We start from the raw sequence: 16,598 nt of genomic DNA, 5'->3' as shown, positions 1-16,598 counted from the left end.
AATGCACAAACATACAAGCTGACACTACAGGAAGAAGCTGGTGCAGTTACTGTGCAGGAAGCTGAAAATAGGGGCTCCATGTTTCCTTACAGGGTGTCCTAGCTGACATGTCATGCAGTCAGGGTGGAGAACTGATCTGACCTGACCGAAGCTATTAGGATTGCCACACTGTAGGAGGAAATTGATATTGGTATGAAAGTGCGTAATAACCATGAAATCTTCGCCTCTGAAGTAGCCGTAGGGATATGGATGTAAGGAGCATCTGCAAAAGCAGTTTTGCCAACCAGATTGTTAAGAGTCTGATCAAGTTGGTCATAAGGCACAAGAGTGCAGGAATAAGAAACAAGGAAAATATTACCAAAAAAGTGTCCATGAAACTGAAACGGGACGGCATTACCTGTCAGGAGGCATTCCCAGTAGAAGGGAACACTGTACATATGTATGCAGAGACAAAATGCTGTTTATCAGCCATAGTGCAGGGAAAGAAACATAAGTTTTTAGTGATCACTGGTACACACATGCCGTTAGCTAGTCTAGAACCATGAGGCAGAAAGAGACTTGGGTTTCCACAGTACAGGTTATGTGAAGCAAGTGGCAATGACGTGAAGTCATTAGGCACAACACTGCTCAACTTTAGCATTGGAGCCAAGTGTTTTCGAGGATACAGGGAAGTGTTGTCAAATGTTAATTAAGATTATTCTATGATTTTTGGAATTGTCTTTCTTTGGAAACATCATGCCAAAATTGATCTTTTGTTGTTGTTGTTGTTGTTGTTGTTGTTGTTGTTGTGGTCTTCAGTCCTGAGACTGGTTTGATGCAGCTCTCCATGCTACCCTATCCTGTGCAAGCTGCTTCATCTCCCAGTACTTACTGCAACCTACATCCTTCTGAATCTGCTTAGTGTATTCATCTCTTGGTCTCCCTCTACGATTTTTTACCCTCCACGCTGCCCTCCAATGCCAAATTTGTGATCCCTTGATGGCTCAGAACATGTCCTACTAACCGATCCCTTCTTTTTGTCAAGTTGCGCCACAAATTCCTCTTCTCCCCAATTCTGTTCAATACTTCATCATTAGTTGTGTGATCTACCCATCTAATCTTCAGCATTCTTCTATAGTACCACATTTCGAAAGCTTCTATTCTCTTCTTGTCCAAACTATTTATCATCCATGTTTCACTTCGATACATGGCTACACTCCATACAAATACTTCCAGAAACGACTTCCTGACACTTAAATCTATACTCGATGTTAACAAATTTCTCCTCTTCAGAAACTCTTTCCTTGCCATCGCCAGTCTACATTTTATATCTTCTCTACTTCGACCATCATCAGTTATTTTGCCCCCCAAATAGCAAAACTCCTTTACTACTTTAAGTGTCTCATTTCCTAATCTAATTCCCTCAGCATCACCCAACTTAATTCGACTACATTCCATTATCCCCGTTTTGCTTTTGTTGATGTTCATCTTATATCCTCCTTTCAAGACACTGTCCATTCCATTCAACTGCTCTTCCAAGTCCTTTGCTGTCTCTGATAGAATTACAATGTCATTGGCAAACCTCAAAGTTTTTATTTATTCTCCATGGATTTCAATACCTACTCCGAATTTTTCTTTTGTTTCCTTTACTGCTTGCTCAATATACAGATTGAATAACATCGGGGAGAGGCTACAGCCCTGTCTCACTCCCTTCCCCCCCCCCCAGGGGATCCACAACTCTTTTGTGGATACGTGCGTAGCGAGCACGGGGCCCCGAGCTAATGTGGCCTTCCTTCCTTTCTGGGCTGCATACCTTCCCTTTCCGCATCCTTCCCCATCCCCTGTCTTCACCCCCCCCCCCTCACCTCTTGCTCTTTCCTTCACTTTCTCCCCCTCTGGGAGTATGGTTTGCGCCTACGTCCGGAGACGGACGCTTGTAAATGTACCGCATTCTTCTTCTTCCTTGCCTGTATGTCTTCTTCCTTCCTTTGTCCATCTCCTTTCCTTACCTCCTCTCTTTACCCTTTTCTCCGCTGCGGCGTTTGAGACCCCCTCTTCTTTCCTTTCCCTTTCTCTTTCTTCCTCCCTGTGCGTGTCTGAAGGCCGACCCACGCACTTCCATGCGTAGCCGGTGACGGGGTAACGCGTAATTCCCCGCCCTGGGTAGACAGGTAGGACACGTACGTACCCCCTGGTAAAGGCCAGGCCCAGGGAGGGGTGATTACCCGAGCTGGTACCTTCCGAAAGTGCCGATTGGTCCCTCCGTCCGTATGTCGGGAGGTGTGACCTGAGGTGTGAACAATCACCTAAGGCGGGTGTGCCCTCGGTGAGGGCCCCCACAAGGGAGGAGCGCGCCATCGGAGACGCCGGTAATCATGGGGGATTCTTCCGCAATGGTTTCCTCACCTTCCACTATGTCTGCTCACAAACGTAAGTTTACTGAGTCTCAGCCACAGACGGTTCTTCCATCGTTGCCACAGTTCCTTGTTGTTTCTCGGTCTGACGAAGGTCACGACTTTTCCACGGTCAACCCTTTCATTATTCAGAAAGGTGTCGACGCAATTGCGGGTCCTGTAAAGTCTTGTTCCAGATTACGGAATGGTACCCTGTTGTTAGAAACACACAGTGCCCTCCAGGCTCAAAAATTGCTGCGTACTTCTCTGCTCCACACCTTCCCTGTCCGAGTGGAACCGCACCGTACCTTAAATTCCTCGCGTGGAGTCGTTTATACACGCTCCCTCGATGGATTGTCTGACGAAGAAATTCAGCACTACCTGTCTGACCAGGGCGTCACCGCTGTTCATCGGGTTATGAAAAGGGTTGACTCGAACATCATTCCAACCCGCACTGTCTTCTTGACATTTGACAAAGTTCTACTCCCATCAAAAATCAAAGCAGGCTATGAGATAATTTCCGTTCGCCCTTATGTCCCAAACCCTACGCGTTGCTATCGATGTCAGCGGTTTAATCACACCAGCCAGTCCTGTTCCAATCCGGCCAAATGTGTTACGTGTGGCAGGGATGCCCATGAGGGTGCTTGTCCACCTCCATCCCCTCGCTGCATCAACTGTATGGGTGACCACGCTGCTTCCTCTCGAGATTGCCCTGTTTTTAAGGACGAAAAGCTGATCCAGGAAATAAGAGTGAAGGAAAAGGTGTCGACCTTCGCTGCTCGAAAGTTACTCGCCAGTCGACAGCCCACCGTGCCTCAGAAAGGAAAATACAGCGCTGTCCTTGCTTCTTCTCGGCCAACAAAGGAGGCGGCCACGCAGACTTGCGACCTCACATTTAGTACCACGGTCGTCAGATCGGCCAGCGCAAAGATCGCCCGTTCAACCTCACCTCTTTCGCCTGCCCACTCTATGGCTCACCCTTCGTCGGGTTCTGCTAAATCTCGAGCCCAAAAGTCAGACGCCAAGTCTACAAAAAAAGAGCATTCTCGTGAAGAGTTTTTACGTACTGCAACTTCACAACCATCGGTTCCTCCTTCATCTAAACATACCTCCAAGAAGGCTACGAAGAAACACAGTTCCTCTCCTTCTCCGCCAAGGCGTGTCCCATCTACAGCACCACCTGGCGGAAATCGCCCTCGGCCATCTTCTGTGTCGCCGAGGCGCACTGCTGGTGGCCGGTCAACTGGCCGATCGTTGGTGGCAGGAGCTGCTCCTGACCAACCTATGGATCAGGATCTTCTGCCTTCGACTGAATGCCATTCCATGCTGTCGGTCGCGAGCTCTGAGCAGTCGTTGAGTTGACAGCACCCTTGGTGCCGTTCCTCCATTTTCTGTTCACCCTATGTCCATTATCCACTGGAATATCCGTGGCATTCGCGCCAATCGGGAGGAATTGTCGATCCTCTTACGATCCTACTCGCCGGTCATCTTCTGTCTTCAGGAAACAAAGCTGTGTCCCCATGACCGCTTTGTTCTCCCTCATTTTCAGTCCGTCCGATATGACCTCCCCTCAGTTGAAGGCACTCCAGCCCATGGAGGACTCATGATTCTGCTCCATGATACTCTCCATTATCACCCAATCCCCTTACACACTTCCTTCCAAGCTGTCGCCGTCCGTCTTTCCCTTTCTGGATACACGTTCTCTCTTTGTACGGTATACATTCCATCGTCTACACCAATGGCACGAGCTGATCTCCTTCATCTTCTTGATCAGCTTCCACCCCCCTATTTGCTGGTTGGGGACTTCAATGCCCACCACCCGCTTTGGGGATCTCCACATCCTTGTCCACGTGGCTCACTATTGCTAGACGTCTTCCACCAAGCGGATCTAGTCTGCCTCAACACTGGGGTCCCTACATTTTTGTCTGCCTCCACGGCAAATTTATCCCATTTGGACCTTGCGGTCGGTACTGTTCCGCTAGCTCGGCGCTTCGAATGGTTCGCCCTTGATGATACACACTCGAGTGACCACTTTCCATGTGTTCTTCGACTGCAGCCTCAACTGCCATATATGCGCTCGCGACGCTGGAAGTTTGCCCAAGCCGATTGGACACTTTTTTCGTCTCTAGCGACATTCGATGACCGTCGCTTTCCCAGCGTCGACGATGAGGTCACACATTTTACCGACGTTATTCTCACAGCTGCGGAACGTTCAATACCACGCACCTCCGAATTGCCCCGGCGCCCTCCAGTTCCCTGGTGGAACGAGGCCTGCCGTGACGCAATACGTGAGCGGCGACGTGCTCTTCGCATTTTCCGTCACCATCCAACTTTGGCCAACTGTATCCGATATAAGCAGCTCCGTGCGCGTTGCCGTCGCGTCATCCGCGATAGCAAGAAGGCAAGCTGGAAATTCTTTACTAGCTCATTTAACAACTTCACTCCCTCCTCGGAAGTTTGGAGTCGGCTTCGACGGTTCTCAGGCGCGCCTAGTTTCTCCCCGGTCTCTGGGCTCACTGTCGCGCATGATACCTTAGTGGACCCCGTCGCAATTTCTAACTCATTGGGTCAGCACTTTGCTGAGATTTCGAGCTCTTCAAATTACCCGCCAGCGTTTCTCCCGAAGAAACGTGCAGCAGAAGTGCGGCATCTTGCTTTCTCCTCTCAAAATCGCGAAAGCTACAATACTGTTTTCTCCATGCGCGAACTACAACATGCACTCTCTACTTCTCGCTCCTCCGCCCCAGGACCGGATGGTATCCATGTCCAAATGTTGCTGCATTTATCAACCCATAGCCTGCGTCACCTCCTTCGCCTTTATAATCGAATTTGGACCGCCAGTACCTTTCCCAGGCGATGGCGGGAAGCTATTGTCGTTCCCGTTCCGAAACCTGGAAAGGACAAACATCTCCCCTCTAGCTATCGCCCCATTTCTCTCACGAGTAGTGTCTGTAAGGTTTTGGAGCGTATGGTGAATTACCGTTTAGCTTGGTGGCTGGAGTCCCGCAGTCTTTTAACACCAGCCCAATGCGGATTCCGAAAGCATCGTTCTGCCGTTGACCATCTTGTTGCTCTCTCCACTTATATCATGAACAATTTTCTCCGGAAACGCCAAACGGTAGCAATATTTTTTGATCTGGAGAGAGCATACGATACCTGTTGGAGGACAGGCATCCTCCGCACACTGTTCTCTTGGGGCTTTCGAGGCCGGCTGCCCCTTTTTCTTCGCGAATTTATGGCAGAGCGCACATTTAGGGTGCGGGTGAACACTACTCTCTCCCGTACTTTCTCCCAAGAAAACGGGGTACCCCAGGGCTCCGTGCTGAGTGTTGTACTGTTTGCCATCGCCATTAATCCAATTATGGATTGTCTCCTTCCTGATGTCTCGGGCTCCCTCTTTGTGGACGATTTTGCGATCTACTACAGTTCTCAAAGGACCAGCCTTCTTCAAAGACGTCTTCAAGGATGTCTCGATCGCCTCTACTCGTGGAGCATCGAAACCGGCTTCCGTTTCTCACCCAGTAAGACCGTTTGTGTTAATTTTTGGCGACGTAAGGAGTTTCTTCCGCCCTCCTTACATCTAGGTCCTGTCAACCTTCCGTTTTCCGACGTCGCTAAATTCTTGGGTCTTATGTTTGACAGAAAACTGTGCTGGTCCTCCCACGTTTCCTATCTTTCGGCTCGCAGTCTGCGTTCCCTTAACACCCTCCGTGTCCTGAATGGTACCTCTTGGGGAGCGGACCGGGTGGTCCTTCTCCGCCTCTATCGCGCCTTAGTGCGCTCGAAATTGGATTATGGAAGCATAGTCTACTCCTCTGCTCGGCCGTCTATTCTTCGGCGTCTCGACTCTATCCACCACCGTGGATTACGTTTAGTGTCTGGAGCTTTTTACACCAGCCCTGTGGAAAGCCTTTATGCTGAGACTGCTGAACCTCCGCTGTCCAATCGGCGGGCAGTCCTTCTGAGTCGTTATGCTAGCCATCTGTCTTCCATGCCTGCTAATCCAGCCCATAACCTTTTTTTCGACGCCTCCTTTGATGTCGGGTATGCAGGCCGCTCCTCCTCCCTACTACCCCCGGGAGTCCGCTTCCGTCAACTGCTCCATTCTCTTTCCTTCCGCTTTCCTAAAACCTTCTTGACAACTTGGGGTACAGCACCGCCTTGGCACCGTCCCCGGATCGACTTGCTCAGAGACCTATGTCAATTTCCCAAAGATGGTACCCCTACACTTGTTTACCGTCGGGCATTTGCTGCTCTATGTGCACAAATGACGGAAGCCACATTTATTTACACCGATGGCTCGAAAACATCGTTAGGTGTAGGGAGTGCCTATATTGTTGGCGACACCCCAAATCACTTTCGGCTTCCCGACCAGTGTTCGGTTTATACTGCAGAGCTTTACGCTGTTCTCCAGGCTGTCCACTACATCCGCCGCCATCAGCGGATACAGTACGTAATCTGCTCAGATTCTCTCAGCTCTCTCCTAAGTCTCCAAGCTCTTTACCCTGTGCACCCTCTGGTCCACCGGATTCAGGACTGTCTGCGCTTGCTCCACCTGGGGGGCGTCTCAGTGGCGTTCCTCTGGCTCCCGGGACACGCTGGTATCTGTGGAAATGAGGCGGCCGATATAGCGGCCAAGGCTGCAGTCTCTCTTCCTCGGCCAGCTCTTCAGTCTCTTCCGTTTACCGATCTACGGAGCGGTTTATGTCGCCAAGTTACTCATTTATGGCATGCGCATTGGTCAACACTTCCCCACAATAAATTGCGGGAAGTGAAAGCCGTTCCTTGCGCTTGGACCTCTTCCTCCCGAACGCGTCGTCGGGAGGAGGTAATTTTAGCTCGACTCCGGATAGGGCACTGTCTTTTTAGTCATCGACATCTTTTAAGCGGTGATCCTCCCCCACTCTGTCCCCACTGCTCTCAGCTGTGGACGGTCAGACACCTTTTAATTGAATGCCCCTATTTTAATCCGTTACGCTCCCGTCTACAGCTATCGCCTGATCTATCGTCGATTTTAGCAGATGACACGCGCTCAGCTGACCGCGTTCTACAGTTTATTAGTGACAGTGAAATGACGTCAGTCATTTGAAGCTTTTTTTTTGTGGACAACCAACCCCTTTCTATAGTGGACTTTTAAGCATTCCTTCTGCCTTTAGTTTCTCCAATTTTCTGACTGTTTCCATTGCTGCTGATTTTAAATTTCGTTTTTTCCTGTTTTCTACGTCACGGGCTGGGCGCTAATGACCATAGAAGTTTTGCGCCCTAAAACCACAAAAAAAAAAAAAAAAAAAAAAATCACTCCCTTCCCAACCACTGGCTTCCCTTTCATGCCCCTTGACTCTTGTAACTGCCACCTGGTTTCTGTACAAATTGTAAATAGCCTTTCGCTCCCTGTATTTTACCCCTGCCACCTTCAGAATTTGAAAGAGAGTATTCCAGTCAACATTGTCAAAAGCTTTCTCTAAGTCTACAAATGCTAGAAACATAGGTTTGCCTTTCCTTAATCTTTCTTCTAAGATAAGTCGTAGGGTCAGTATTGCCTCACGTGTTCCAACATTTCTGTGGAATCCAAACAGATCTTCACCAAGGTCGGCTTCTATCAGTTTTTCCATTCGTCTGTAAAGAATTTGTGTTAGTTTTGCAGCTGTGACTTATTAAACTGATAGTTCAATAATTTTCACATCTGTCAACACCTGCTTTCTTTGGGATTGGAATTATTATATTCTTTTTGAAGTCTGAAGGTATTTTGCCTGTCTCATACATCTTGCTCACCATATGGTAGAGTTTTGTCAGGACTGGCTCTCCCAAGGCCGTCAGAAGTTCTAATGGAATGTTTTCTACTCCCGGGGCCTTGTTTCGACTTAGGTCTTTCAGTGCTCTGTCAAACTCTTCATGCATTATCATATCTCTCATTTCATCTTCATCTACCTCCTCTTTTATTTCCATGACATTGTCCACAAGAACATCGCCCTTGTATAGACCCTCTATATACTCCTTCCACCTTTCTGCTTTCCCTTCTTTGCTTAGAACTGGGTTTCCATCTGAGCTCTTGATGTTCATACAAGTGGTTCTCTTATCTCCAAAGGTCTCCTTAATTTTCCTGTAGCCAGTATCTATCTTACCCCTAGTGATATATGCCTCTACATCCTTAAATTTGTCCTCTAGCCATCCCTGCATAGCCATTTTGCACTTCCTGTCGATCTCATTTTTGAGACGTTTGTATTCCTTTTTTTCCTGCTTCATTTACTGCATTTTTATATTTTCTCCTTTCATCAATTAAATTCAATATTTCTTCTGTTATCCAAGGATTGAGTTCAGTGGAACTCTTGATTCTAATGAGAACAACTGCAAGTGAGGTAATGTTGCAAGGTACACTTATTGTGGAGGTGTTACCAACTAGGCTGTTAACTAACACATACGATAAGAGACGGATTCCCATGATAATGTACCTCTAGGTAAAGGAAAGGTGGTTTGGATGGCTGCTAATTTAGACGTTCTGGATGAAGACATTGATAGGTCATGTGTAATGATCGGAGCCACAGTGAAACCATTAGTGTTTCTCAATTATGTTCGAAAATTGATCACTTGCAAAGAAATGATCAACAAGCTTTGTTACTATAATTTTGATTTGACACAAAAAGCCCTTACCAGTGATACCTGTTACACATAATAATACCATCATAGACCCATAGGTTACAATGCTCCAGTCTGTAGGAAACCGTACTGTGTATCCTAGCATTCACAATTATTGATGAAAGACTTTATTGACCAACAGCTGTCAGAAGGAATAATAGAACATAGTAATAGTCCAGGAAGTGCAAATGTTGTCATCACCATGAAGAAATCACTTGATGGTACTAAGTAGTACATACGAGGTGCGGCTAGAAAAAAACCGGACTGATGCTGGAAAAAACATTTATTTACAATTATTTACAATTTCATGTTATCTCCTTCAATGTACTCTACTCCTCGGTCTCTACACCGCTCCATACGAATTTTCCACTGTTCATAGCAATGCTGCAGATCATTTTCGGTAAGTCCATACATTACTTCCGTCGCTTTTTCTTTTACTGCTTCAACAGTCTCAAATCTAGTTCCTTTCAAAGCTGACTTGACTTTAGGGAAAGAAAAAAGTCACAGGGGGCCAAATCAGGTGAGTAGGGTGGATGATCTAAGATGGGAATGTTGTGTTTTGCCAAAAACGTCTTCACTGACAACGCACTGTGAGCTGGGGAATTGTCTTGGTGAAGGATCCATGACTTTTTTCTCCACAAATCGTTCCGTTTTCTCCGTACCCGCTCACGTAGGGTAGCCAGGACGCTAATGTAGTAACGCTGATTCACTGTTTGTCCCTCTGGTACCCAATCAATGTGCACAATCCCTTTGATGTCAAAAAAAAACAATCATCATTGCCTTGAATTTCGATTTTGACATTCATGCTTTTTTTTTTTGTCGTGGAGAACCAGGAGTTTTCCAATGCATCGATTGGCGTTTAGTTTCGGGATCGTAAGTAAAAAAACCACGATTCATCGCAAGTAATAACATTTTGTAAGAAGGTGGGATCACTTTCAATGTTTTCCAGGATGTCAAAACAAATCATTCTTCGGCGTTCCTTGTGTTCAATTGTGAGACACTTTGGAACCATTTTTGAACATACTTTGTTCATGTTGAAACTTTAATGAAGAATCTGCCACACTTTCCTTGTCAACTCCTGTTAACTCAGACACTGCTCTGACTGTTAAACGGCGATCTTGTCGAACAAGTTTACCGATTTTTTCAATGTTTGCATCAGTTTTTGCTGACAATGGTCTGCCAGTGCGAGTGTCATCACTGGTGTCTTCGCGGCCATCTTTAAATCGTTTAAACCACTCACACTTGTGTTTGCGATAAACAATCATCGCCGTACACTTGTTGTAACATTACAAACGTTTCACTTGCAGATTTTCCTAGTTTGAAACAAAATTTGATGTTAACACGCTGTTCTTTCTGTACACTCAACATTTTCCGACGCACAGACAAAACGTCAACTACTTAAAACAGGCGCCACGGGCAGACTGAGTGCAGGAGGCAGATGAAACTCGAGTAGTAGGCGGAGCGAGAGTCACGTGACAGGCCACGCGACTTTCAGCCTTATTGCATTCGTTTTATTGTTTCACCAGTACTAGTCCAGTTTTTTTCTAGCCACACCTCGTATTTTGTTGTGATTAGAGATATTTGAACACCAAAATTGCCCCTGATGCATATCCTATGCCCATTAATTCAGACACATAAGACAATATGGGCAATGTAGATACTTTAAACAGTGGATCTAAGAAGCAGGTATTACAAAGTAGAAGTTGCTCCAGAAGATAGGCCAAACTGTGTGATCCATTCACTTTCCGATAGAGGGCAGGAATGCACAATACCTGCATTGTACCATTCACCCTTATCAGATAAAATAAGGAACTGTAAATAAGTGGATATAAATACAGATGCAAGAAATATTGTTTAATCTCGGAACAGAGAGAGGCTTATGTCCTCATGTCATTAGCAGAGTTACAAGTATATATAAGAGAAAGCATAGAAGTTTGTTCTCTTGTGTGATACAGGCTAATGTAGAGGCATGTAAGGTACGGTTATTATAGAAAACAGATTTATTGGAGTTTCAGAGGAAAGTCTATCCCCAAAACCACATTTCCAGAGTGGTAGCACATTGTATTTTTTAAGTTTTTTCACTGGAAGTTGTCAACGTAAACTGTTATCGAAATGGAAATCTCATGGTCTTGACCACAGTAGAACTGTGATACAGTGGTATTTTAATAATGATAAAACAAGAGCACAGTTTCATCTTTCCAGCTACTATTACAGGTACGGCCATGATCCAGTTCTCACAACCTACATTGTATTGGCCAGAAAAACGATTAGAAGTGTTACCCACACAAAACATAAAATTCCTCAAAAATGTCTTAAACCCCAACTTGCACTCACTAAATGAACTGGCAGCATCATGAAACAGATGAACAAATGTTCCAGCATAATCAAAATTTTAGGTATATACGGTGGTATAACTTCACTAAAGTGCTGCCATGGTTCTACTAAAAGTTTATGCATTCTGTTTTGTTTGAGATCTAAAACCTAAATGTCAAGCCATCAAATACATGTCAAGTGGCTAAATAATAGCAAAAAGGAGTAAAAAAGTGCAGTGCAGTGTAGAATAAGACTGTAAACTTATATTAGAAAATATTGACTCAACAGAACCAATGTAGGATTAAGAACAGACCAAAAACTTTGTGAACAAGCTTTCAGATGTTTAAATAAAAGAATATTGTACAGTGTAGTTACCTATGCAACATGAATTTCACAGGCAAACTAAGAGAAATTCAGAAAATATTTGTTAAAGGAGAGGGAATGTTACACGGCAGAAAAGTATTACAGGCAAATGTAAAATTTCCTCAACATCCTCTACAGCCAGCATCAAGCCAAAACAGGCCCACACAATGTCACAATCAAAAGACAAACAGACAGAGAGCCAACATTGTTTAAAACAGAACAAATACGGAAGATACTGCCTTATCTTGTGGGAGCGAGAGGCCGAAATCATAAACTTGGCATGAGAAGACATTGTGTTGTTTTAATAGCACAGTTTGATTTTCTAAGAGAAAATGAAAGTTTCAGAAAGATCAACTACCAGCATGCCTATATGATGGAAAGGCAACAAGCTTAAGGCCTGAAAGCCATTCTTGCAAAATAGAGGGGTAGTGAAGACCTGCAGATGAGCACAGAAAAGGAGGCCACATTTGGTCATCGCTGGCCAGGCATAACGTTGTTGCCTCAGACAGTAATACTTACTTGGTTGCTGTGAGCTGCCGACCTTGAACCAACAGATGATAAGACTTGGCTTGCTAAGTCAAACTGGTGGTGTTTGGTGCATTACCCTTCTGTTGTTGTAACCAGGAGGTGTGTTAACTGCTACTGCCCTGCACTGGTACCTGTAAGCAGACAGACATCCCCAGCCTTCTGTGGTGGAAGGGCTATGCTGTTCATCTCCACACTGTGGATATCTGATGAGAGATTACCCGAGCACAACCCATAGATTTCTGCAAGAGTGCTCTAGTGATATGCAGTCTCTATCCTAAGCATGTTGTATGGACTACGCTGGCTGCTAGTGAGGCATGCTGTGTGCCCAATACCATAATTACACGAGTCGAATGCTGCAGGATCATATCCTCTGCAGACTGGTGAGATGGCATCATCATGTTCAGAGTCAGTGTGCTGCACTGGCACTGACTTTGATGCCAACACAGAGAAGAATTTGTAATTATAAACTTCAATGCAATAAATTCTTGTGCTGCTAATGTTTGAGCAACTTGGGTCCCTAAAACTGGCATTATTTCCAGAAAGATGTCTGTCTGTAGATAACAGTAGTTTCAGGAAGCTTTATGTGGATTCGTGACTGTAACAGCACTTCGGGAAATTTTTCATTCTGTAATACTGAATATGTACTTCTAGCTCGTACTTAAAATTAATAGTAATCTATAAGAACAAGACAGCAGTGTAGATTATGAATAAGACAAATGAAGTCGTTTATTTATCGATGAGATCAGGTTGCTGGTATGATGGCCCTGGTCTAAGAAGTGTAATATAAATGGCTTTCAAATAATTACCATGCAATCTGTCTTGTGTGGGTTGTAATAATTATGAATGTCAAAAAAACTCTTTAACTCGCATATTATTTGCCTGAACGTTGGGTGATTTGTTGTTTCTTTAGTCACTTGAGAGATAGATTTGCCTCACATATATTAAAACAATTTATACATTGCATTGTGGTTGACCATCTAGTTAAAATGATTTTCATTGCAGGTACACAGCAGGTGTGGTTGGCGGACTCTCTACCGTGGCGGTTTGTGCACCAAGTGAAAAGTTCTTGATGATGGGAGGTCCCTTGGCCATTGGTCTTGGAGTAGTGTTTGCATCATCATTAGGTATAATATGCTACTACAGATAAATAATCACACACACTACTGGCCATTAAAATTGCTACACCACAAAGATGACGTGCTACAGACATGAAATTTAACCTACAGGAAGAAGATGCTGTTATATGCAAATGTTTAGCTTTTCAGAGCATTCACACAAGGTTGGCGCCGGTGGTGACACCTACAACGTGCTGACATGAATAAAGTTTCCAACCGATTTCTCATACACAAACAGCAGTCGACCGACGTTGCCTGGTGAAACGTTGTTGTGATGCCTCGTGTAAGGAGAAATAATGCGTACCATCACGTTTCCGACTTTGATAAAGATCGGATTATAGTCTATCGCGATTGCGGTTTATCGTATCGCGACATTGCTGCTCGCGTTGGTCGAGATCCAATGACTGTTAGCAGAATATGGAATCGGTGGGTTCAGGAGGGTAATACGGAACGCTGTACTGGATCCCAATGGCCTCGTATCACTATCAGTCGAGATGACTGGCATCTTATCTGAATGGCTGTAACGGATCGTGCAGCCACGTCTCGATCCCTGAGTCAGCAGATGGGAACATTTGCATGACAACAACCATCTGCACAAACAGTTAGATGACGTTTGCAGCAGCATGGACTATCAGCTCGGAGACCATGGCTGTGGTTACCCTCGATGCTGCATCACACAGGAGTGCCTGCGATGGTGTAATCAACGACGAACCTGGGTGCACAAATGGCAAAAACTTTTTTTTTTTTTTTTTTTTCGGGTGAATCCAGGTTCTGTTTACAGCGTTTTGATTGTCGCACCCGTGTTTGGCGACATTGCGGTGAACGCACATTGGAAGCGTGTTTTCATCATCATACTGGCGTATCACCCAGCATGATGGTATGGGGTGCCATTGGTTACATGTCTCAGTCACCTCTTGTACGCATTGACGGCACTTTGAACAGTCGACATTACATTTCAGGTGTGTTACGACCTGTGGCTCTACCCTTCATTTGATCCCTGCGAAACCCTACGTTTCTGTGAAACCCTACGTTTCAGCAGGATAATGCATGACCGCATGTTGCAGGTCCTGTACGGGCCTTTCTGGATACAGAAAAATGTTGACTGCTGCCCTGGCCAACACATTCTCCAGATGTCTCACAAATTGCAAACGTCTGGCCAATGGTGGCCAACCAACTGGCTCGTCACAATACGCCAGTGGACTGTGATATCGTGTTGAAGCTGCATGGGCAGCTGTAATTGTACACGCCGTCCAAGCTCTGTTTGACTCAATGCCCAGGCGTATCAAGGCCGTTATTACGGCCAGAGGTGGTTGTTATGGGTACTGATTTCTCAGAATCTATGCACCCAAATTGCATGAAAATATAATCACATGTCAGTTCTAGTATAATATATTTGTCCAATGAATACCCGTTTATCATCTGCATTTCTTCTTGGTGTAGCAATTTTAATGGCCAGTAGTGTATATATCTGTGTGTGTGTGTGTGTGTGTGTGTGTGTGTGTGTGTGTGTGTGTGTGTTTTAAGGCCTTTTTTTCTGTCGGTCATCCATTATAATTTACACTGATCTTTTGAAACTAAAGGTACTAAAATACAAGAGACAAATAAAACTGAAAACTGTTACGGGTTTTATAGGATGGAAAGTGTCATTACTGGATGTCTTCTGCCACAAAATTAGTATCAACTGTCCACCATAACTGTTAAATTTCAGTTAATGAGTTACTTTCCCAATCAGTTCATACATGTCAGGAGTATTGCTGTCTGTTATCTAATTGACAGTAAAATGTAAATGTTGTGTGACTAGGGCCTCCCATCGATGACTTGCACGTCGATGGGGATGAAATGATGATGATTAGGACAACACAACACCCAGTCCTTGAGCGGAGAAAATCTCCGACCCAGCCAGGAATCGAACCCTGGCCCTTAGGTTTGACATTCTGTCGTGCTGACCACTTAGCTATCAGGGGCGGACAATTGACAATCAGGGGCGGACAATTGACAAATGAAACTTAGCTAATAACTAGGTAGTATCACAGAATTGTAACAGTGGAGTTTTTGTGTTTGATATTTAACAAGTTGTGTAAGAGGTGTTGGCCTCTTTTACATGCTCTCATAATGTTGAAAAGTAACTTTTTAACAGTATTCTAGACAGTCATGTTTAGTTGCTTCTCCCAAATCTGTATTGGCTTCTTTTCTTTAGTTGTAGAAAGGTCTACTTTAAAAAAATGTTGTGATGCTTGAAAACAGGATTGTTTTTACTAAGAAATGGGTTAAGAGATGCTGCTACTTTAAATAAAACGAAAATCTTCCCTTCAGAAGTAACCTATGCAGTGTGAAGCTCTTTAGTTAGAATGAGATTTGTACACATATTTGAATTCTTGCACTTTCCTTATCAGGTAGTCTGACTCTTACAAATTCAAATTACCACATCCCTATTGAAAGACATATATTAAGCTTGTTTCATATCCATTTTACTGTCACACAAATGAATATTTTCAATGTCCCTGTGTATTTAGTATGGTATTTAATTCTTTTACAACTCTCAATGCATTTTTGTGATAAGGGCTACTTCCAGTTGAAATTATTGATTTTGTGAAGCCAATGTTAAATTAATCCATTTTCCATTTTTCTGCAGGTACCATGTTTCTACCACCATCTACTGCACTGGGGGCAGGCTTGTATGCCATCAGCATGTATGGTGGTTTACTTCTCTTTTCTGGATTTTTGCTGTATGATACTCAGCGAATAATAAAACTTGCTGAAGTTTACCCCATAAATTCAGCTCGTCCATATGACCCAGTAAATGCGTAAGTATGCGTGTTGCGTGTATCTACGATATAAAGATTCTGGTTGGGATATAAATGTTGTGAATAAAGTCACCCACACACAGTTTAGAAAAGTAGATAAAGTATTTAATTATGGGAGGCAAATACATACAGAATTAAAACTGCCATGTCTGTGTTGGTTGAACTCAGTATTTTTGTCCCGTTCTTGGGTTTGATGTGATGTGCTAGTCAATGCAAAAGGCAGAAGCGTAAGTTAGTCTCGGGTTTTCAGCTTTTGAAGTTTCATTGCAGTATTAAATTTGTTGTTCAATGAAAAAATGGAAAATCCAGGATGGGATGTAACAATACCAGATAAGGAAAGTTGCTGCTCACCATATGGTGGAGATGCTGAGTCACAATAAAAAGATTCACGCAATTAAAGCTTTCGGCCATTAAGGCCTTTGTCAGCAGCACACACACACACACACACACACACACACACACACACACAC

At 44.5% G+C, this 16,598-nt stretch overlaps 1 protein-coding gene across 3 annotated transcripts in view; it reads left to right on the top strand.

Moving 5' to 3' along the window:
* LOC124595673 (growth hormone-inducible transmembrane protein-like) overlaps window positions 1-16,598 on the top strand; it is a 95,569-nt gene that overhangs the window by 48,903 nt on the left and 30,068 nt on the right. For all 3 annotated transcript variants that reach the window (XM_047134526.1, XM_047134525.1, XM_047134524.1), the window contains 2 exons: window positions 13,212-13,333; window positions 15,957-16,128. In XM_047134526.1, the coding sequence (XP_046990482.1) occupies window positions 13,212-13,333; window positions 15,957-16,128 (294 nt within the window). The remainder of the gene's footprint in view (window positions 1-13,211; window positions 13,334-15,956; window positions 16,129-16,598) is intronic.

Source organism: Schistocerca americana, chromosome 2 (assembly GCF_021461395.2).
Source record: "Schistocerca americana isolate TAMUIC-IGC-003095 chromosome 2, iqSchAmer2.1, whole genome shotgun sequence".
Classification (NCBI taxonomy): Eukaryota; Metazoa; Arthropoda; class Insecta; order Orthoptera; family Acrididae; genus Schistocerca; species Schistocerca americana.
This window is presented reverse-complemented; position numbering and strand designations above follow the sequence as displayed.